This window comes from Ascaphus truei, chromosome 10 (assembly GCF_040206685.1).
Source record: "Ascaphus truei isolate aAscTru1 chromosome 10, aAscTru1.hap1, whole genome shotgun sequence".
NCBI classification, from domain to species: domain Eukaryota; kingdom Metazoa; phylum Chordata; class Amphibia; order Anura; family Ascaphidae; genus Ascaphus; species Ascaphus truei.
In genome coordinates, this window is record NC_134492.1 from 38,084,972 (window position 1) to 38,107,276 (window position 22,305).

The 22,305-nt window shown below is 45.6% G+C and overlaps 1 protein-coding gene across 4 annotated transcripts in view; it reads left to right on the top strand.

Moving 5' to 3' along the window:
• The window catches only part of TNR (tenascin R), a 171,403-nt gene that overhangs the window by 92,672 nt on the left and 56,426 nt on the right, over positions 1 to 22,305 (top strand). For 2 of the 4 annotated variants that reach the window (XM_075616653.1, XM_075616650.1), the window contains exons 3-7: positions 8,616 to 9,150; positions 12,133 to 12,603; positions 18,746 to 19,021; positions 19,837 to 19,952; positions 21,549 to 21,699. In XM_075616653.1, coding sequence (XP_075472768.1) covers positions 8,664 to 9,150; positions 12,133 to 12,603; positions 18,746 to 19,021; positions 19,837 to 19,952; positions 21,549 to 21,699 — 1,501 coding nt within the window. In that variant the 5' untranslated portion in view covers positions 8,616 to 8,663. Of the gene's footprint in view, positions 1 to 804; positions 929 to 1,030; positions 1,147 to 8,615; positions 9,151 to 12,132; positions 12,604 to 18,745; positions 19,022 to 19,836; positions 19,953 to 21,548; positions 21,700 to 22,305 lie in introns of all 4 variants that reach the window. The other 2 variants (XM_075616652.1, XM_075616651.1) reach the window with 2 other exon arrangements.

The following is a 22,305-nucleotide window of genomic DNA, read 5'->3' on the forward strand; positions in this document are numbered from 1 at the left end:
GCACAATCTGGAGGCGGAACCCGAGTCTGCGGTGTCAGGTGACGTCACTGCTGCGTGCATGCCCGCTGTGCGTGTCAGGAGAGGAGTATGGGCTGAAGGTGCCCCATGCGTGCGCAGAGCTGCGCGAGAGGAAGCGCGGGGTAGGCGTGCGTCCGTAATCCTCACCCCCCCGCTCCTCCATCCCCCCCCCTTCCCATGTTGGTTCTGTTTCGCAGCTTTGTACTGGCTTGCCTTAAGCATTTAAAGCGCGGCATGTCCTGGATGTTGCTAAAACCATTGCTGATGTTTTGTCCCGGTTACAGCTGCCAGAATTGTGGCGGTTGGCACCAGAGGCAGAGCTAATCGGCCTGCGATGCACAGTAGAGTTGTGGGACTTGGGGAAGGTCCCATGATGGGCTTGGTGCAAGCTTCCATGGCTCCGAGTACGTGGGGTGTATATGTGGCTGATTGGCACGAGTATCAGGAGTTGTCATGGAAGTTGGGGCTAGACGTTTCAGAGGAAAGGGCCTAATTAATGTATGTCCGTACTCTAAAGGAAAAAGGGTAACCATGCTCGTCTCTAAACAGGAAGCCACCCACAAGGCTGAGATAGGATATAGATCACCGACCTGAACCAAGAGATAGAGTCCTGAATCGAGAATAGAATAGTCAGGGTCACAGGCTGGAGTCGAGACAGGTGGCAAACGAGCAAGGTCGGGGTCACAGTATGGAAACTAGGCATGGTGAAGACCCACAGGGACCAGACAGGAACAAACAGGAACAATGTTCTGGTGACATCCTGAAGGAAGTTCTGTCTCTTTCTAGGCAGGACACCAGTGACCAAGATGGCCCCTGCAGCCTCAGTGTGGTCGGAAGGGAATAAAGGACTGCCAGGGAACAAGATGGACAATGTGGCTACAGTGAGGGCACTGATGTCGCCAAAGCCGAGGTAATACATAGAATCGGGTGCTGGGAGTCAGACTGGTATCAATCTTATGTCAAGGCCGCAGTGGTATAGGGGGGCAGGCTGATCCTTGTTATACCATTCCAGGTTTCACAGCTAGAGACGTATGGATCGTCAGGGATTCGCTTGTTCACTGGGCAGAGAAGCGAGCAGCCGTGCGTCCATACGGGAGAAGCCTGGGATTGCGCAGGGACCAGGTAGAGGTATTTTGGTGGGGAGGCAGGAGTCTGTGGTGGGTACAACTGCTACCCCAGTTGCTCATTTTGGCACAGGACAGGAGACCTCCGCAGATCTTGATTCTCCATGTCTGGAGTAATGACTTGGCGGCGGTGCGTTCGGTGGATCTGGTATGGGCAATGAAAAGGGATTTGGCCCAAATCCATGTGGGCTGGTGAGTGGTGCAGATCGTTTGGGCTGACATTCGTTCACAGGGAAATATGCAGGGGGCCCGGGTTGCATAGGCCTTCGAGTGCACAAGTTAGAAGATTAATAGGGTGATGGGAAGTTTCATGTCACAGTTCAGGGTTTGGGTACTAAGCCATCCTGACTTTGATTCCGTTACTAGCGGTTTGTTTAGGGCCGATGGGGTACGTTTATCAATCATTGGGTCTGATTTATTTAACAATACCATGCAAGAAAGGCTTAAGAGGGTCTGGCAGTACAGGGCTAGTTTAAGGGGGTTAAAAATCCTTGTAGGTGGAAGCAGTTGGGGGCTTAGTGTGGTTATCCTTGCCAGACAGTGCTCCATGCTTGGGAAAGCACGGTGGGGCTGGAAGTGGTGAGTGGGCGGGGCTCATTTAAACGCGAGTTCCGGGGGCCAATCGCATCAACAGGGCGGCCAAGTGGGCCAAGATTGAGAGTTACGGGCCATCGGTTCAAGTACCTTTGGCCTTTCCCCTATGAGCGGGCGCTCTGGCAGGGGTAGCACTTACCAGGTTATTTAATGTTTAAATAAAAAGCCGCGGCCTTGTACCCCCAGACCTTGCCTTGACGTTATTTATGTATTATGTATGTGGGGTTTGTGTTACTGGGTATAGAGGGGGGAGGGGAGCTCCCTCGCAGTCTCCCGGGTCATGAACTAATGACAGCGCTATGTTTCATTTATTAAATCCTAGTGATTGATGTAAAAAAAAAAATCATACAATAAAAGCGTTTAAATCAATTTTGAAAATTGTCCTGTATGTGTTTGTGAACAATGTAAGGTGAGGCGCGGGAGTTGCTCCTTTATGTTCTGCCTGCTGGTTTGAGAAGTGTCCTTCCTGAGCTGGCCCGTCTTTGATTGCATTATCATTGTAGGGGAGGAAACAAAATGTACTGTAAATAAAAACTTTTAAACGTTCAAGATGGTTTACAATACTTTAGATGTTTTGGAAAGCACAATGAACCAAGATTTAACTCCTTAACAATGTTACCATTAGTTTTTTTGGGGGGGGTGGGGTTCCCTAGTAAATAGAATGAGAGAGGGGCTGAGATTTCTTAGAATATTAAATAAGATGAAAAGATATCCTTTCCTTAATAAAGTGCTTAGAGGAGTTAAAAAGGGGTACGCACAGATACTGTACACCCTGTACATTTTAACACCCCTTCTCCCATTGTAATGCTCTGTCTGCCATTGAAGATCCTAGCAATTTTTGTCAAGTCGCTTTAACCCCTTGAGTGTCGAATGGGCCAGCAACAGAATGAATGGCTTAATCCACTGAATGTAAGAGACTCCCATTCAGATCAGATTCAACTGGTACCATTGGTCTAACTGTATAATGGGGCTATGTAGCAGACTCTCCCAGCTGCATAGCTGGTATAAAATGGAGCTCATAAAATAGCACTGAAAAGAAACAAAACCCCATTACTTTCAATAGGATTTTTGTTTCTAGAAATCTGTTGCCGTTTGCTGCTTCAGTTTTGCAGCTTTGAGACTTTGGTCTGTGGCCCATTCATGCTGTGATAAACCCATCATTTGTGAGTAGTGTAGCAAACCTTTAATAGCTGGGATAGCAGCTTGGCCAGTGGCACAGATTACATCTGCAGCCTGGTTATAATGGGCGTTGAGAAGGGCTTGGATGGGAGCTGAGTGAAGCTCTATGCGTCACATCACTCTCTTGTTTAGCTTGAAATGTGATCTTAATAAATGTCAAGTTGACCCCTTTGCTGGCCACGCTGCAACATGTGGAATCTACGTTGGGAGCGAATCTCTCTGGTAGAGAACAGGCCGCGACAAGCTGCCTCTGAGCATGGATACCACATGCTGCCTCCATGTGAAATGCATGCTGGGATTGCTGTATTGACAGACTGGGTACCGCTGTACGTGCTCGGGTATCTATTCAAGTATTTGAGTTTATACACCCCGGGGATCATTTATAAAAGTCTCCTGGCTGCAAACCAGGGAAATACTGGTGAAAAAACAGTGCCCTACCTTTAGCAATCAAGAAAAGCTCTTTGGTTTCAATGGGAATGCTTTCCCTTAATAAATGGAGTGCAGTTTCTTGATGAATGACCCCCCCCCTCCCTCCCCCATCCCCACTGTGAGCTAAAGGGTTTCTGCTTATGGAACAGACTTCCTCCTGCCCAGGCAGCAGGGGCTGCTATTGTGAGTTGAGATGTGCCAATGGGCTAATCATGTTGTCAGGTTAAAGCTTTCAGCATAATATTGCCAGATAGTGGTGTGTGCCTAGTTTACAGTCTCGGCTTTAAAAGAAAGTACACATTTGCATGTTAAGTGAAAATGCAATGCACATTGACTTAATGATTGGTGAATCGCTTGGAAACTCTAACCAGGCTTTTTGTCTGGTTTGCAAAATCCATCAAAAGTTTCACACATCTGTTCATGAGCCGCAGTTCTCTACTCTAACACTAGAGGGAGATTAATACAGTGGTTGAAGCAGTGTTTCACTGGTGACGAATTCTAAAGCCGCGCTCATGGTGGGGGCGTCCGTGCGAGGCGCACGCACATTCAGGTCTCGTCTATGCTTTCTTATTGAAGGTAGGTACTGGCGGCGATGTAGTGCGTCGAGACAAGTAAATTTGTCTTTTCAGGCTGCAGTCGTGTGACAGTGTCACGTGAAAGGGTTTCAGCCAATGAGGGCGAACCAGTTCTGTGACGCGTCCGTGACATGTTTGCCTCGCCTCCGTCACGCCTCCGATCGCCTCCCCAATCTCCTGCAGCCAAGTGCACAGATAGCTGGGGCTGCAGGAGTGCACACGGGGGCGCGCACGGTAATGCGCGCCCGTGCCGTCACCATGAGCGCGACCAGAGGCCTGTATTACAGTAAGCGCGTGCGCGCATCAATGATAAATACCTGTCTCCCTATGACAGTGCATACAAAGACATTTGTATTTTCGAGTGGCTGCCATGCCACGTGACATTGTGAGTCAATCACAGTGAGGCCTATGTTCGTGATGTCATGGCCATGCCTCCTAGTCGCGCGCGTCATCGTTTGACCTATATGCACAAAACGCGCGACACGTATGCGCAACATCATGCACACGCGCAAGCACTTGCTATAATACAGACCTAAGGCTGTGCTGCATTTCTGTTACTGTATCGCACATCTCAGGCACTGCGAAATGTTGCTTCTAGTAGTGTCTGTCCTTATGTGTGTCATGCCTTGCAGCCATTTTCTGTAACTGTGTATCACTTTAGTGTCTGACTAGCTTCATAATCCCTTGCAGTGGCTCTCACTGCTTCTCACATCAGTTCTAGCTGTGCCACACCTTGCAGTGGCTCTCACTGCTTCTCACATATGTTCTAGCTATGTCACACCTTGCAGTGTCTGTCACTGCTTCTCACATATGTTCTCTAGCTATGTCACACCTTGCAGTGGCTGTCACTGCTTCTCACATCAGTTCTAGCTGTGCCACACCTTGCAGTGGCTCTCACTGCTTCTCACATATGTTCTAGCTATCTCACACCTTGCAGTGTCTGTCACTGCTTCTCACATATGTTCTCTAGCTATGTCACACCTTGCAGTGGCTGTCACTGCTTCTCACATCAGTTCTAGCTGTGCCACACCTTGCAGTGGCTCTCACTGCTTCTCACATATGTTCTAGCTATGTCACACCTTGCAGTGTCTGTCACTGCTTCTCACATATGTTCTCTAGCTATGTCACACCTTGCAGTGGCTGTCACTGCTTCTCACATCAGTTCTAGCTGTGCCACACCTTGCAGTGTCTGTCACTGCTTCTCACATCAGTTCTAGCTGTGTCACACCTTGCAGTGGCTGTCACTGCTTCTCACATCAGTTCTAGCTGTGTCACACCTTGCAGTGTCTGTCACTGCTTCTCACATCAGTTCTAGCTGTGTCACACCTTGCAGTGGCTCTCACTGCTTCTCACATCAGTTCTAGCTGTGTCACACCTTGCAGTGGCTCTCACTGCTTCTCACATCTGTTCTAGCTATGTCACACCTTGCAGTGGCTGTCACTGCTTCTCACATCAGTTCTAGCTATGTTATACCTTGCAGTGGCTGTCACTGCTTCTCACATCTGTTCTAGCTATATCACACATTGCAGTGTCTGTCACTGCTACTCACATATGTTCTCTAGCTATGTCACACCTTGCAGTGTCTGCCACTGCTACTCACATATGTTCTCTAGCTATGTCACACCTTGCAGTGTCTGTCACTGCTTCTCACATCAGTTCTAGCTGTGTCACACCTTGCAGTGGCTGTCACTGCTTCTCACACCTGTTCTAGCTATGTCACACCTTGCAGTGGCTGTCACTGCTTCTCACATCTGTTCTAGCTTTGTCACACCTTGCAGTGTCTGTCACTGCTTCTCACATATGTTCTCTAGCTATGTCACACCTTGCAGTGGCTGTCACTGCTTCTCACATCTGTTCTAGCTATGTCACACCTTGCAGTGGCTCTCACTGCTACTCACATCTGTTCTAGCTATGTCACACCTTGCAGTGGCTCTCACTGCTACTCACATCTGTTCTAGCTATGTCACACCTTGCAGTGGCTCTCACTGCTTCCCACATCTGCTCTAGCTATGTCACACCTTGCAGTGGCTCTCACTGCTTTGCACATGTTCTAGCTATGTCACACCTTGCAGTGGCTCTCACTGCTTCGCACATGTTCTAGCTATGTCACATCTTCACATATGTGTCCCAGAACTTGATGTCTGTCATTGTCTTCCACTTTTGCTCCAGCTGTGTACCAACTTACAGCGTCTATCACTGCTCACGGCTTCTCACGCGTGTTTGTTGTGAGACAAACATTGCAGCGTCTTTCACACCGGTCACAGCTCTGTCACACCTTGCAGTGCCTGGTCTGCGAACGCATCACATATCTGTTCCATGTGGGAGATATCTGGCTGCGTTCGAGCCTCATTCATTACTTTCTTCTTCTTTCATGCACATCTCTCTGTGCATCTATCCTCTTCTCAATATCTCCAAAAACTCCCTTCTCATTAGCCCTGCTTCGCCCCTGGTCCCTTCCTGTAGAGCGGATACTCTGGAGATTAGAGAGAGCTAATTATATTTAGCAGCAGAGCATCCTCCCCCGGGCAGCTTGTAATGAGAATCTCTACTCCTCTGTTATTCTCAGCACCAGCTAGCATTGTCAGTATGTAGCTGGCTTGTTGACACTTGTGGAGGTCTGTGGGGTCTTTGTACACAGATCACATTAGAAATGTTTTGTATGTCAAAATATTAGTGCAAAAAAGTTATACAAACCTTAATAAAAGTGTGTGCTGTATGTAAGAAGGCTTCATACATGTGACACATTGCACCATGTTGAATACCAGATTGATACAATTTAAATTAAAATACAATGATGTGAATATTTTTTTCATCCATAGCTAGTGTTGGTAAAGATCAGTTATTAGTGTAACAATATTTATAATAGACATATGGTGAAAATATGACATTTTGTTTAACCTTGTAACAGGGACTTGTCACTGTTTGAGAGAAACTGCCTCTAAATACAATTGCACACACGCAATCCACCAGACTCCACCTGGCTGACTAGGACTCTGAGAAAAGCCCGATGTGAGAAACAGGAGAGAGATTCCTTAGCTCACATTTGGGCTGAAATAAGGAGGAGGAGAACAGACCAGAGATTTCCTTAGCCCACAACTGGGCTGACCTGAGGAAAAAATTATGTCTTGATGCACACAGAAGGACTGTGTGCTTGCTAAATAAGTGATGGACAGCTGCCTGAAAAATATATAATATATATATAATATCTGACTACCTTTGTCATTATATAATATAACAATAATATATTGTGTATATATAACAGACTTTTTAGGGTTTACACCAAATTGAAGTTTGCGGACTTTTGACACTTCTTTCTCCTTTTATTTCTTGGCGCACAGAAATATTTGTTTTGATTACATACCATTTACATCTGCACACCTAGAACAAACTGTTTGTGTGCTAAAGCAATACAAATATATATATATATATATATATATATATATATATATATATATATATATATTATTGCCTCTAATAGTGCAGATGGAGACATTTCAGGTTAGTACATAGGCACACAGAAGCGCAGTTTAAAATGAGATTTCAGCGCACCAATTTTGCACCAAAAAAAGCCGTTTGCAACGCTTAGTACATAGGCCTCTGTGTGTATGTGTGATGTGCTCTTTAGGAGAGAGAGGAACTGTAAACTCTGAAGCTGCAGCACCAGTTAAAGCCGCTTTGCTGCCAGTATTGCTCCTGCAGTTCCAAGTAAAGATACACTGGCAGCAAATAAAACTTCTCTGTCACTGGTGAGCCATTACTGACTTCATGATTCTATGGAGCGTTGCACAGGCCAAAAACCATCACTGTCCACTGATAGACACGTGCCTTCCAGTTGAACCGGAGGAGTATCCTGTGATTTGCGTATACTGGTACTGCATAGAATGCATCTCTGAAATCACCGGGGTTGTACTAGAGTGGGGATGTCTGAGAAACCTTCCATTCGGAATCTCTATTGTTTGATGAATTTTTTTACGTTTCTGACATTTAACACCTGTCGAATTGAACCATCTGGCTTCAGTACCAGAAAGAAATGGCTGACCCAACTGCTACAGTATGTCCGCTAGCTGTATCCTACCCTGCTCTAGTGATGGGGAGAGCGAGGAGTCTACGTGAGAGCTGCACTTTCTTGTGCCCCTTTCTCTATATAAGGAGGAATTGTCAGGGCACAGGGGGTTATGCTCTAAAGGGCTTTTGTGCTGATCTGCCACTCACACACAGAAATTCCCATTTAAGTCCATGGGAGTTTCCATACGAACGCACGTGAGACCATAACCCCCTTTGTGGCTCAGTAGGAGATCTTGCACTGTTGCTGCTTGCACTGTATCAGAGTCTAGCTGTGCATTATATATGACAGGATGCTGAGGAAGGCATACCTTACTATAGCAAGCTTATCATTAATATACCTTCACTGCAGATCAGTGCTCTTATTACATCATGTTGCTCCATTTGCAACAGCTTGCAACATACTGTAGGGGGTGTAAATAGGAGGAGATAAGGATGAGTTGACAGATACTTCTAATGTATGATAGTGGGTGGTAAACAGAATCCACCAGGTCTGATGTAAGCTCCAATAATAGTTTTTTGTCTGAACAGACCACACGTTATTAGATTGCTTCATGTGCCAGCATGTACATTTTCAGAGTTTTGGATCATTATGGTATAATTAATCCACAACACTCCCACCCTCTCTCTACAGACCACTGCGATCCGGCTATTCTACAGGTGCCCCCATCATCCGTAGAAGATGGGGAGCAAGGGAGCAAGCAGTACCCTAGGACCTGTGCAGGTGGGAGTACACCTCATCTTGCTCGGTTGTCTCCTTAGGCACCCACAGTGCCGAGCTGAAGTGACCGCAGACCACACACCAAGACTGGACCTTCCAGCCGAGGCAGGAGGGAACCTGACGAAGCATGGGTCTGGTGACAAACAGCAGCCGCTGGTCTTTAACCATGTCTACAACTTCAATGTTCCCCTGGGCTTCCCCTGCATGCTGGAACCAGAGGCTCCAGAGGAAGGGAGCTGGGTGTCGCAGCACACAGAGAATACAGCGGACGCTGGGAGCCATATAACCTTCACGCACAGCATCCGAGTCCCACAGAGGCTGTGCCAGTGCTACACCGCCCCACAGGTTGTGCAGCATCTTCTGAGCAGGATTGAAGCCCTGGAGAAGGAGGTGACACTGCTCAGGGAGCATTGCAGTGACAGGGAATGTCAGGATGCAGAGGCCACAGGTATGGAGGTGGGAAGTGAGCAAGATATGTCCCTAGGCATCTCTCTACCATGCAAGACCAAGGCTCGATGTGACAGGGAGCTCAAGGTTGGATCATGGCAAGAAAGTAATTTTCTATAGGATAGTATGTAAAGGAAAGACAAAGAAACAGAGGGGGGGGGATTGTAGACATAGGTTAGTGGTCAGTTTATAGCATTAACAGCATATAAGGACAACGTGGCTGTTTCCCTGCCTACTCTGGATCCTTTGAATAGTTGTCTTAGATTTCAGCTCCACAGACATCACTTGTCCCTATGCCAAGATAATATATTTCTTCAGCCAGCTCTCAGTCAGAATCACTAAGCTGCACAAGTACTTCTGCTTGCACTACTGATGTTCACTTCAATGATAATAGAAGGGGTAAAGCCGCTAATGCAGCTTATTACATCCACCTGTCTGTTGAGAGCCTTTTCGGTGCATACATAGATTCAAGTGAAAAGCTCTTACAGGCAATCTGAGATATTTTTCCATCCCCAAAGCTTATATGTGAAGCCTAAGAAGAGATGAATTCATATCAGTTGAGTGTCATACAGAATCCACTATTCTATGTGATGTCTATAGCTAGCTCCAGTATGTGACTATACCATTCAATGTATTCTTGTCATAAGAGCCACATTTTAACAAAACACACTTCACGCAAGTACCAGGGATGAGAGAATTGTCGCCCTTTGTCTGTGTGTATTCCTTTTTTGTACAGGACAGAGGGTACCCGGAAATACCTGCATTCAGAGGTCAGAAATCCACCCAGTAACTTCTTTAAAGTACAAGCCCTAACACAAGCTTAATATACGAGTATTTTCTACTGAGGTTATTGCACGGAAGGAGTTACCTCTCCCCTTTCCCCCAGTCTACTGTATTTATCTTCCCTCCATACAAGGTAATACAATTTACTACTGTACAGTAAGACTGGGATCTATCCAACAAGCTCTATGATAGTAGATAAATTCTGCAAGGTACAGGAAGGTAGAGGTAGCGCATGGGGTCAAGCTCTGCAGTCACACTAAATACATCGTTAATGAAAGTGTAATAGATGCACGAAGCAGACGCTCAGCAGGAGTTACATAAGCAAAGGCAGAAAACAGAAAACGGAGGAAGGCCAATGATCAACTAAATAACCTAACTAATAGACCAAAAATAGGGAATAAATAATAGTAAAAGTAGAAGGCAGAAACAGACTAAAAAATGCTTACAAAACACACAAGTAGACCAGACACGTTTAGGACATGGGGAATGAAACTGGTTTCAAAGTAAACACTGTGTGCTCATGTGCGTGTCATTACCCAGAATCCCTGGCGGCAGTGTAAGAATTTTATGCTAAGAGATAATGGGAAAAGGCAGGGTGGCAGACCTGTCTGAGACGTGAATGTGCTCACACGTGGCATTTTTATTTGCTGTACAAAGTAAACAGGGAAATATGAAGGATTAGACTGGTTAATTAATACTGTACCAACCAGTTATGCATTTATTTCTCTACCTTATTATAGAAGTTATGGGTTTCACAGTCTCATCCCATGCAAACCGTAGCTGTGGCTGAGCAAAACAGGAGGATGGACCACTCTACTGTTAGGGGAAAAGTAGACTGTTGAGGTGCTGCTGCTGGAGATTAGAAGCAAAGCAGGCAGATTGACAGAGTCAGACTAATTGAAGGAGAGCAAGGGTGGAGGGACGAGGTAAAGGGGTGGAGAGAGAGAGAGAGAGAGAGAGAGAGAGAGAGAGAGAGAGAGAGAGAGAGAGAGAGAGAGAGAGAGAGAAATAGAGACAGAGAGAGGGAGATTGAGTGAAAGAGATGGAGAGGAAGAGAGAGATGGAGAGGGGGAGAGAGAAATAGAGACAGGGAGATTGAGTGAGAGAGATGGAGAGGGAGAGAGAGATGGAGAGGGAGGGAGAGAGAGATGGAGAGGGAGAGAGGGAAATAGAGACGGAGATTGAGTGAGAGAGAGGGAGATTGAGTGAGAGAGAGGGAGATTGAGTGAGATTGAGTGAGAGAGATGGAGAGGGAGAGAGAGATGGAGAGGGAGGGAGAGAGAGAGAGAGAGATGGAGGGAAAGATGGAGACAGGGAATGTGATTGCACATGCAGTCTTGTTCTCAGGGTCAGTGATCTATAAAAATGCACTGCAAGACAAAGTGGTACAAGCAATTATCATGATTCCTTATAGGTGTTTCCCAACCTGGGGGGCAGGCCCTGTAAGGTTCACAACCCCTGCACCAATAATTCAATGTAATACTTATTGCTTTAAAGCGGCAATCCAAGCCGGCAAAATTGTTTGCGAATTCTTTATTTTTAAAATATGTTTATATAGGATTGAAGCAGGGCGTCTCCGGAGCTGAACCCCGTTAATTTCAGCTCCAGGAACCTCCTGTTTCCGGAGATATTTACCTCTGAAGTAGGTTCCGGTGGGCCCTCTCGTCGGCTGCCAGGGATCTCGTAACGGCCGCTGTTCAAAGATCCCGTGCCCTGCAGGCCAGTAGGAAGCAGTGATGTCATCGGTGCGGCTTCCTATTGGTCCGTGAGATGCGGGTGCTTTAAACGTTAAATCCCAGCTCGCTCAACCTGGAGCGGCAACTGACTCCTTCTTCAGAGGTAGTATCTCCGGAAGCAGGGCGTCCCCGCAGCCGAAATTAATGGGGCTTGGATTGCACTTTTAAATACATCGCTACCTAGTTACATAGTAGATGAGGTTGAAAAAAATACATATGTACATCGAGTTCAACCTATGTTAAATGTAGACATACTTATCCCATATTTGTATTGACAGTACATTGATCCAGGAGAAGGCAAACAAAACACCCCAGTGACATATCATCCAATGATGTTCAACTTGCTTTGTGCACCAAACGCAGGATAAGAGATCCCATAAGCAAAATAATTGCTTTTTCAGGGGGGGAGGGGGTTGAAAAAAGTTGGAACCACTGGGTTGAACACTCACCTCCAATTTCCACAGGTCTCACCGAGTTCGCACCCCCCTGCAGCGGGCATGGAAATTTCAGCCTGGACTCGTGCGTGTGCAGCCAGGGCTGGGGTGGAGAGAACTGCTCCGAGCCACTGTGCCCGCTGGGCTGCTCTGGACGAGGCACCTGCGTAGACGGACTCTGCGTCTGTGAGCCGGATTACACAGGGGAATGGTGTACAGAGCTGCTGTGCCCAGAGGAATGCAGCCCACGTGGGCAGTGCCAGGATGGGCAATGTGTGTGCCAGGATCCCTACACCGGCCTAGGCTGCACTGAGATGCGGTGCCCGAGTGACTGCTTGGGAAAAGGGCGCTGTGCCAACGGGACCTGTGTGTGCCAGGATGGCTATGCCGGGGAGGACTGCGGGCGGATGTGGTGTGTGAATGCCTGCACCGGGCGAGGGCAGTGCCTGGGTGGCGTCTGTGACTGCGAAGAGGGGTACAGCGGGCAAGATTGCTCCGAAGGTAAGGAAGCAAACCCATGGCATCTAAAAAACAAACCTTTGCTGCTGGGGAACCCCCCCCCCCCCTGGGGAACCCCCCCCCCCCTGGGGAACCCCCCCCCCCCCCGGCTGGGAAGTGCTTTAACATACTGTATATAACATATTGAAGTATAGTTATGCTGGGGGCAAAGGTGTAAGTAATGTGGAATATGTGCAGCATTGCTACATCCGTATTTATACATCACATATCTGGGATACTTAAGTTTATTCATTGCAGCAATTACAAAAGTGCCCTAGAGACAATTAAGGAGAATGGGAGGGTTGGAACTATTTATTTAATTCTACTTGGGGCGAAAAAACGACACAAGATCTATTATAGAAAACCAGTCCTGTTTAAACCAGCGTGCTTTTCTTGATTGACAAGTCTGTACAGTGTTTTTGTACTAGTTTTGCATTTGGGAAACTTTGGTCAGCGACCCCCGAGAGACAGACAGAGAGACAGACAGAGACAGAGACAGAGACAGAGACAGAGACAGAGACAGAGACAGAGAATGAGAGAATATCTTCCAATGTTTTTTTGTAATCAAAAGACAGATATCATAAAAGCCCTTCAAAAGATATGGTTACTATGGAAATATTAGTACTTGTTTTTTTGCTTTTGTGGAAGGCACCAATTTAACACTTTCCCTGCCAGAGGGGTTAGCAAGCATTGCATGCCTCGCTGGCGGTACATGGGTAAAGCTATTGAACATGTCCTCCATGCCATAAATTCCCTTTGAAGTCACTGTCACTAGGTCCCTCTGCCCGTTCAATTAATCAGTGGGCACCTGAAAGGGAAGAGTGAACTTCTCTTAACGAGCACAAAAGAAGTGCTTTGTATTCACTGTGAATTGCTCTTAGTAATTAGTTATTTAGAAATACACGTAATCAGCTGTGTTTTTGCAAATCATAATGTCCTCTAACCCTAAACAGAAGAAGATTAACGTACATCTAAATTACAGTACTTATAATTCAGCCTTAAATAAAGAAGTATGGCTGGAAAAAAATAGCCCTGCTAATAATTCTGACTTTTTAAGGCTGGGTCAATATTTATTCAATATACTGCGTGGCTGTTTTCCATTGCTCTGGAAGATATGAATGGAGCTTAAACCTTCCCAAGCACGGGGAAGACGGCTTTACAACATATGGAATAGGGGCACTGGTTTTAAGCCAATACATTTATCCACAGTTCAGCTGGGTCCTACGTAGGCACTTTGAAACGTCCAAGTCTGAGTTAGTATTATGTATTATCTGTGTGTGCCTAAGATTCCCGCAGCAAATTATTCACACTTAGAAAAAGAAGGGGAAAAAAAAGAATTAGTAAAGAAAAACATGTTGTGCAGATGCTGTCAGAGGGAATAATGAAGAATTAACACCACAAGATAGCTGAAGTAACCAAATTACTAGCGGAGAGAGTGATTCATCAAAGTCTGTGCGCTGCAGAACGGGTGAAGTAGGGATACAAGTAAAGGTACCAGTCTCAACACAACATGAGTTGGTCTGAAAGCGATATTAAGAGATTTGGTGCAGGCTTTCTGCATTGGTTTTGCCCCAGTCTTGCACCTGGGAGACGTGCGTGAGTTTACCCTACAGACGTTAGGGGGATTTATTAATGTCTCTTAGCTGCAAAACTGGGGCAGAAAAACGGCACTGAATTTATCAGTAAAACATTTCCCCATTAATATCAATGGGATTTTTCTCTGGTGCAGTATTTTTTTGCCCCAGTTTTGCAGCTGGGAGACTGATGAATAACCATAACCAATAACTATTGACACCTCTCTTTGGGACTGCAAAAAAAAAAAACCCTGGCCTTCAATCGCATTTGTTTTTCTGACAAACAAAGAGTTGTTTCGTAGACTTTGAGCACTGACCTCACAGATGTTAACAAGCACAAATGAATCATGTATGCTTCTGTTCACTCTGCGGCTCTGTAAAAATGACCCTTTCCACTTCTCGTGTCTTTTTTATACAGTATCCTCTCTTTATCTTTCCCTCTCACAAACAAGCCCCTTCCCTCTCTGATTCTTTGCTGCTTCCCACGCCCATCACATTCTCTCTCGTTCTGCTTTTGATGACTGCAAATTAAAGGGGTGTTTTCCAGTAATTAAGATAATTATGTCTTCGGTTCAGAACTAATAAAGAGCATCCAATGTGTGGGTTTATTATTTGAGTGCGCATTATGGATCTCCTGCTGTAGCAAAGAGTGAGGGGGTTGTATCCCTTGTTTAACTCTTCATTGCTACAAACGTGTACGTATATCTTCATTTATATAACGCCATCCAGGTACTCAGCGCTTTACAATACACGTGGCATACTATTATAACACAGTGGGAATAAGCGCTTCAGATATAAAACAAAAGGAAAAAGAGTCGCTGCCCCGAAGAGCTTACAATCTAAGTGGTAAGTGGAGAGAACTTACAGAGACAGTAGGAGGGCGTTCTGGTAAGTGCGTCTGCAAGGCACCAAGATCAGTGTATGAGATGTGTATTATCAGCCAGCAGAGCTCCCCATATACTTCGTTAAAGAGGTGTGTTTTAAGAAACGGTCTAGGAGAGGGAGCGGCTCGGTGAGTAACGACACTGACTGGCACTGAGAGTTTGAAGCAGGGGAGTCTGGTTCAATTCCCGGTGTCGGCTCCTTGTGACCTTGGGCAAGTCACCTTATCTCCCTGTGCCTCAGGCACCAAAAACATAGATTATAAGCTCCACGGGGCAGGGACCTGTGCCTGCAAAATGTCTCTGTAAAGCGCTGTGTACAACTAGCAGCGCTATACAAGAACATGCTATTATTAAAAGTGGGGAAAGAGGGTGCCAGTCGGATATTAAAAGGAAGGGCATTCCAGAGGTGTAGGGCATGTATACCATATGTCGCGAACATGTGGAACATCTGTTGCTTGCATCATAGCCTCAGTATCTCTCTCTCCATACCCGCATGCATATATTGGCAAATACTTTTTCAGAGGCCCAAGGGTTGTGCAATGGAAGGTAGTTACTTTTGAATGAAAACTTTGATGTCTATTGGGGTCATTTATCAAAGTCTTGCAGATGCCAAATTGAGCGCCAGATGTAGTAAACAATGAGAATCCCATTAAAAGAAATGGAATTTTAGTGATTTGATACATGTGGGCATTTTGTGTTGCCCCAGATTCATAGCTAGGGGACCTAAACTATCAAAGCAATTTTGGGGAAAAATCAATGCAAAGAGTGTCATTTTCCTCATCACCTCTTATCATCAATACATCGAAATTGTTTGCTGTAATTATGCATCCTGTCTGTCAGCCTGCAATTTGGTTTATCTTTATAGATAGAGATACAGTAGAGATGTGTGAACTTTTAGCCCGAGTTTGTGAACCATGGCAGGTCCAGAGCCCCAAAAGGGTGCTAAACGTTGGCTCCCACATTCCCTTGAGTGGGAGTAAAGACGTGCTAAAGGTTAGCACCTTTTAGTAGATCTGGGCCTAAATGATATTTGAATATACAGTAGATTCTGTGGCGAAATGTGGCAATCTTGCTAGAAGCTAGACGGGCTTGAGCCATTTTCGCTAAACTTACACAAGTTCCAGGGAACTTTTCAAAACTTTTTGGCCCAAAGAATTCGAGGGCACATTTTGCAAATGCTAGAACTTTTTGAGAAGTTTGAGTGAAATGCTGCGATTTTACACATCTTTAATAACAGAGAGGAATTACATGATGCGCTTGTAATAATGGGATGTAACCAATTAGGCGCCTTTTTGAATCATTCAATTTCAATTAAATGATGCAATTTCTCTATTTTTTTCTATGTCAAATCATTCTGCCAAATCTCAGGAGGCTTAAACCTCTTTGAGTAACAATCGCCACCATGTATCTTTGCCCCCGTCCTCAGCAAGGAGACTTCAGTATGTAACTCCCATAAACTCCCAAGCTCCCATTGACTCAACAACATGCATATTCTAAATGGCTCTTTGAGCAGGACTATGGGGTGTGTGTAGCAATGACTCCTGGCTGTAAAACTGAAGCAAAACCAGGAATGCATCACATTTATAAAGGAAAATCTGGTATTCATTGAGTTCAGATAGGGGTATTGAAGCTGGGTTTGGCATTAACTGCCATGGATACCCCTTCTCTGTGTAACTCCCCATTGCGGTTACTATGGAATTACGGTAACTGTGTGGGCCCCACTGATATAACACCCTTTCCCCATCACATGGTGCTGGGTGACTAGGCAGAATCATAGCCGTGCCCACTTCTGCCTGGTGATAGTGAATAGTGTATATAGTGGAGAGGGGCTTCATTGTGAATAGTGTATATAGGTTATAAGATAGATGAGCCTAGGTAGGATATAGTGTAGGGATGCCTTTTAGGGTTTTATTGTTAGGGACAGTGCCCTACTTAGATAGCGTCCCCAGAAATGGCTTCACACTACTCTCACAATTCACATAGAGGAAGCCGATGCCTCCAAGGGATTCCCCAAGCTGCAGCCCCGACGCATATCTGGATCAGCCCAATCGGAGGGCCCATAGCTGGCTCACTCAGAATGCCATGATACGGAATTCTGTACCCGAGATGGGAATACAGTACTGGCAGCAGACAGACAGAGAGAGAGAGTAGAACAAAGCCCAGCAGGGGCTCAAAGGAGATGGAGCACTATCGTCACTACACAGCAGAGGGGTAACTTAGGTACCATAAGCAGTAACGCTTCAGTGCCTCCCAAGCGGGCCGAGATTGAGGGGACGCTAGGGAAGAGAATACAGACAGCACAAGCAGATAAAGTACTGAGAATATACAAGAAGTGATGCATACTATGTAAATGACTTTGCCAACGGTGATTAATAAAGCTGCTGTTTGAATGAATAAAGTTCCTGGCGCCCATCATGGTGTTACCAACGCCCAGTCTGCACGAATCCAGCACCCTGACAAGGTAACCAACACCGAATAAGCCAATTCAACAGACGTTTGATGTAGACTCCCTCGGGGTCGGGCAGGGAGAGTTACATCTGGTTGTAGTGAATGCCCCCTCCCTCTCCCTGGCTGGGATTCCTTTTCTTTGATAAATATGGTGCGGTGCCGTTTATATGCACTGATTTCACTTTAGTTTCGCAGCTGAAAGAATGAATGGACCTCACAGTCACAGGCCCCTTTTGACGCTAATAAAATTGAAGAACGGGATGGTCAGAGATGCAGGAGTTCTCCCTTATCCCACAAATAACCCATCAAGCTGTGAGCACAAGCATCTGTTAGGCTGAGTCCATGGTGTGGGAGGCCCCACGGAGGCATCCACGCGGGGCGCGATCAGATTGCCTTAAGGCATTGATCGCGTCCATAGACCGCGCTGGCGCACGTGGGCGGAGGAAGGAGGGGGCGCGCATTGCGGAAGAAATCAGTTGAAATTGATTTTTTGGCGCGACACACAGGTCACGTGAGCGGTTCGCCCAATGAAGGCAAACCAGCTCCGTAACGCCCCTAGGAACGCCCCCCACGGCTCGTCCACCATCGTCAGGGAAAGCACCCGCAGCCTCCGCACGGGTGAAGGCACCATGGCCCGGGCCTAAGGCTAGGTCCCCACTGCCTCCTGCAGCGCGCGCTATGACAAGAACCGCCCCTCAATGGGCCCGGGCCCGATACATGCCTTTGCCGCCTCACGGCCAGATTTTTCTGAAGACAGGAAAACTGTCTTCAGAACTGGCGACGAGCGCAGGGCACGCCCCCCGGTGGTTCAGCCGATGAGGGCTAACCTGCCGGGTGATGTCATTGCCACGCCCCCGTCTTTCAATAAAGAGGGACTTTTGGTGTTGGATTGAAGGTGCTATAACTGTGACACTCTCCCTCTAGCAGCGGCCTTAGTTAATGGTTTTTATCTTGTATTTTCATGGTGTTACTATTTCCCCTCTTATAGTGCCCTCTGTATGTCTCCTCTCCTTCAGTGCCAATTTTAGTAGTAGAAATGTGGATGTAAATCCAGCCATCAGAAGGAGTTTGCTTCATTGTAAGAAGTGAGCCGACAACTGACTAGAAGTCCACAAGATAACTTATTTCAGTAGAGTAAACCAGTGCTTTTCAACCTGGCCTATGGTAGTGGGGGTGAGAAGCCGTTGTTCTTATGTCTTCAATGTTATGCTCGTCACTTATCCCGCTATCCTTCCCTAGTTGCCCCTCCAGTGGACTTAAGTGTGACTGCTGTGGGTGACCACTGGATGGACTTAGAATGGGACGGACCCGCCGCTGTGACAGAGTATGTAATCTCATACCAGCCAGCAGTCCCAGCGGAGTGGGGAGCCCTGCAGCAGCTCCAGCAGAGGGTCCCAGGAGACTGGAGTACAGTCACCCTCAAGGAGCTGGAGCCAGGAATCACCTACAATATCAGCGTCTGCTCCGTCATCAGTGACATCACCAGTGAGCCAGCCAGCATTGCTGTGTCCACTCGTGAGTAACAACTCCTTCTGTTCTGTACCCCCTCCCCCATTCCTTCATTTCCTCCCCCTCTTTTCAATCTTTGATATTTAGAGACGTACTGCATATATACATATTAGAAAATGTATATATATATATATATATATATATATATATATATATATATATATATAATATATATATATACACACACACACATACACACACACACACACACACACACACACACACACACAGATGTGTATATATAAATATATATGTATAAATAAATACTCCTTAACTATTGCATCCAACTTACTCCAAATTGAAAGGACTGTTTCCAAATTGAAAGGACAGTTTACAGTCCTGGGTTTGAATGAGCACATAGCACTTCCCACACCCCTTGTCATTCTAGGATTTGTACTCCTGTATTTTATATTTAGAAAAGCCAGGTTTTGACTATACTGTTAATGTTTATAATATTTTATATTAATGACTCTAATTTAAACACACATTAATCTGCTTTTTGGCTAATTTCAGTGTCTCTTTGTCCAGTTTTCGTTTTATAGCTTCTCTTATTTCAGGACCTCAATCCCCGTCATGTTTTATAACCAGTAGAACTCATGTTAACACCCCTCTGGCATCAAATGGGTTAAGCATGTACTGTAAGACGCACACAGTGCCTCTATCTGTAAGATGTATGTTATGGCCTCTAGCTCATACTGTACACATTGGCACACACTTTCTACTTGTGTCTCTCTTCATGTCCTCTAACATGTACACACTGACCTTGGAACATGGACGCTCTTACTGTCTATTGTTATTACCATGTCTTCTTTTATTTTCAGATATCTCCCCACCGCGAGGCCTGCAATTTAAGAAAGCAACACAGACCTCAGTGGAGGTGCAGTGGGAACCCCCAACTTTCCCTCTGGATGGTTGGGAGATTAGCTTCACCCCTAAGGTGCGCTTTAAAACAAACCTTGTACCGCACACATACGTCTCCTAGTTCTTGTCTTCATATACATGTCCCTTTTTGGACCACACCTCTCAACTTCTCAGCATCCCAACCTTGCATACAGTACTCTCACAGCTCAGTATCACATATCTAATTGCCCAACATTCCATATCTTCAAACTCAACAATACTCCCACACATACTGAAGCCCCATTCAGCTAATGTTACACATCCCATAGACCTCACCCACGAATACTCCAAAACATGATTCCTTCAAATCAACCTATCTCCCCAACACGTTATTGTCTCGCACGAGTCTGGGCTAGGAAAGGGGTATGCAAAGGGAGGTGGAGAAGGTCAGTGTGAGTAGATGAATATGCAGTGATTATCTGAGAGCATAAGGCAAGGTGAGAAGAGCCACTATTTGGTAATGGATATTTGAAACCCTTCAATACAATATGCTACGGCTGCTCTGGCACTAAATATTTAGACAATGTCACATTATATACCTCTCAGCTGTACAAATAGGGGTGCAGTTTTATTGTGCCCCTGTCAAATTTGAATCCTGTTTTGCCACCGAGAGCTACTTAGCATTGCTATTATTTTGCTTAATCACTCCACAATAGATGGGACTGTGTCCTTTTCAGCTTCCTCCTGGTAAGTCAGTCACCGGGCTTAAAAAGATAGTCGGAAGTCATGACCTATATAATTGATCTTGTAACAGTGATGGACAGGCATATGCTGCTAAACAGGAGGGGGGAGACAGGAGTTGGCTCTAATGAGAAAATATCATTTTAGCAGTGATTCTCCGAGTCAGTTGTTGGGAGAGAGGAGTGTACGGTATGTGGGAAACAGATGAGTCGCAGTTACCGAGGCAGGACACCTTGCTCAAGGATTGAATGGATCAGTGTTTTGTGTGTTAGAGGGAAAGAATTGTCACATGTTGGTGAGTGATTGGATGTCACCGAGTGCTCATGAGCTGCACGCTTCAGTGACTGGCTGAATGGAGGCACCATCAACCATAATGGAACAACTAGGGGCAGGGATGCAAGATAAGGAGCTCGGATTTCATTTTCTTCGGCTCTAAGCAGCAGAGATACATTTGTGGGATAATAGTCACTCAATTATGTCAGCTCAGAGAAGAGAGATGGATCTTGGTACAACATGATAATATTATATACTGTTCTTAGGAATACCAGGCAGCTAGCTGTAAGCAGTTATATGGTCAAATGTAATATATTCTCAAAAAAACATGATTTATGGTGTTTTATGGATGCATGTGGTGGTATTATAGGATGGAGTATTTGTATGGTCTGTCATATGGTTGTGTAGAGTAACATCATTCACGAGATACAATACATTTATGGGTGCACATATAATATTAAATGCGCTTGTGAGGATATACTGCATCATAAAGTAGTAAGTACAGTGTACATTGGCATGGTCTGGAACAGTATATTGTGGAATTGCAGGTGTGGCCAATTATGGGATGGCAGATTCGAATGGGCTAAAGTGTTATGGGATAGAAGATAGGCATTTCGTATGCTATGGGGTTATTAGTGTATATTTCCTAAACAGACCTCCTTTTTTTTTGCCTTGTCAGAATAATGAGGGGGGGCTGACAGCACAGCTCCCCAGCAGTGTCACCTCCTTTAACCAGACGGGGCTGAAGCCAGGAGAGGAGTACACAGTCAGCATCATCTCTCTGAAGGAGCAGGCAAGGAGCCCCCCAACCTCTGGCAGCGTGTCAACTGGTAAGAGAGAAGAGATAGCTACACACACAGTAAAGACAGTTAAACTTTGGGGCTGTGTTTGAAGGACACAGACTAGTGACCAGTTCTGAAATATATCTGTAAAGGAGGAAGGAGCGGAGGCAGTAATAGGAGAGAACAAAATGATTAGGTGAGCAGCTGTTAAGTATAGAGATGCAGAAGGAGGATCGGTTTGGAACAGAAACAGGGGCATACTGTATCTAAAGAAGATATGCATTGGCAAAGCTTTAAGGGATATGAATTCAGTGCAGGAATTGCAAACGGCAAAGAATATAGCCGCTTTTGCAGAGCTGGGATTGAGATTTACAATAGAAGTAGCAATAAAGGATATGGCAAAGAGGGAATGTAGGTTGAGCTGTAAGTATGTAGGCCGTAGCCACTGGTGTTAGAAGGATAAAAGGAGTGGAGCCACTTTATGACACAAGTGGGTTAGGCACAGCAAAAGCATGGAAGAATCAAGCTAAATTCACTGGAAGAGTGATGTGTGAAGGTGTATATTAGGAGAACAGGGTGTAGGCTGAGGTGCACTGAGATTTAAAAGAGGACGATCAATATGGAAACTGTAATTAACTTCATTTTGTTCCACTT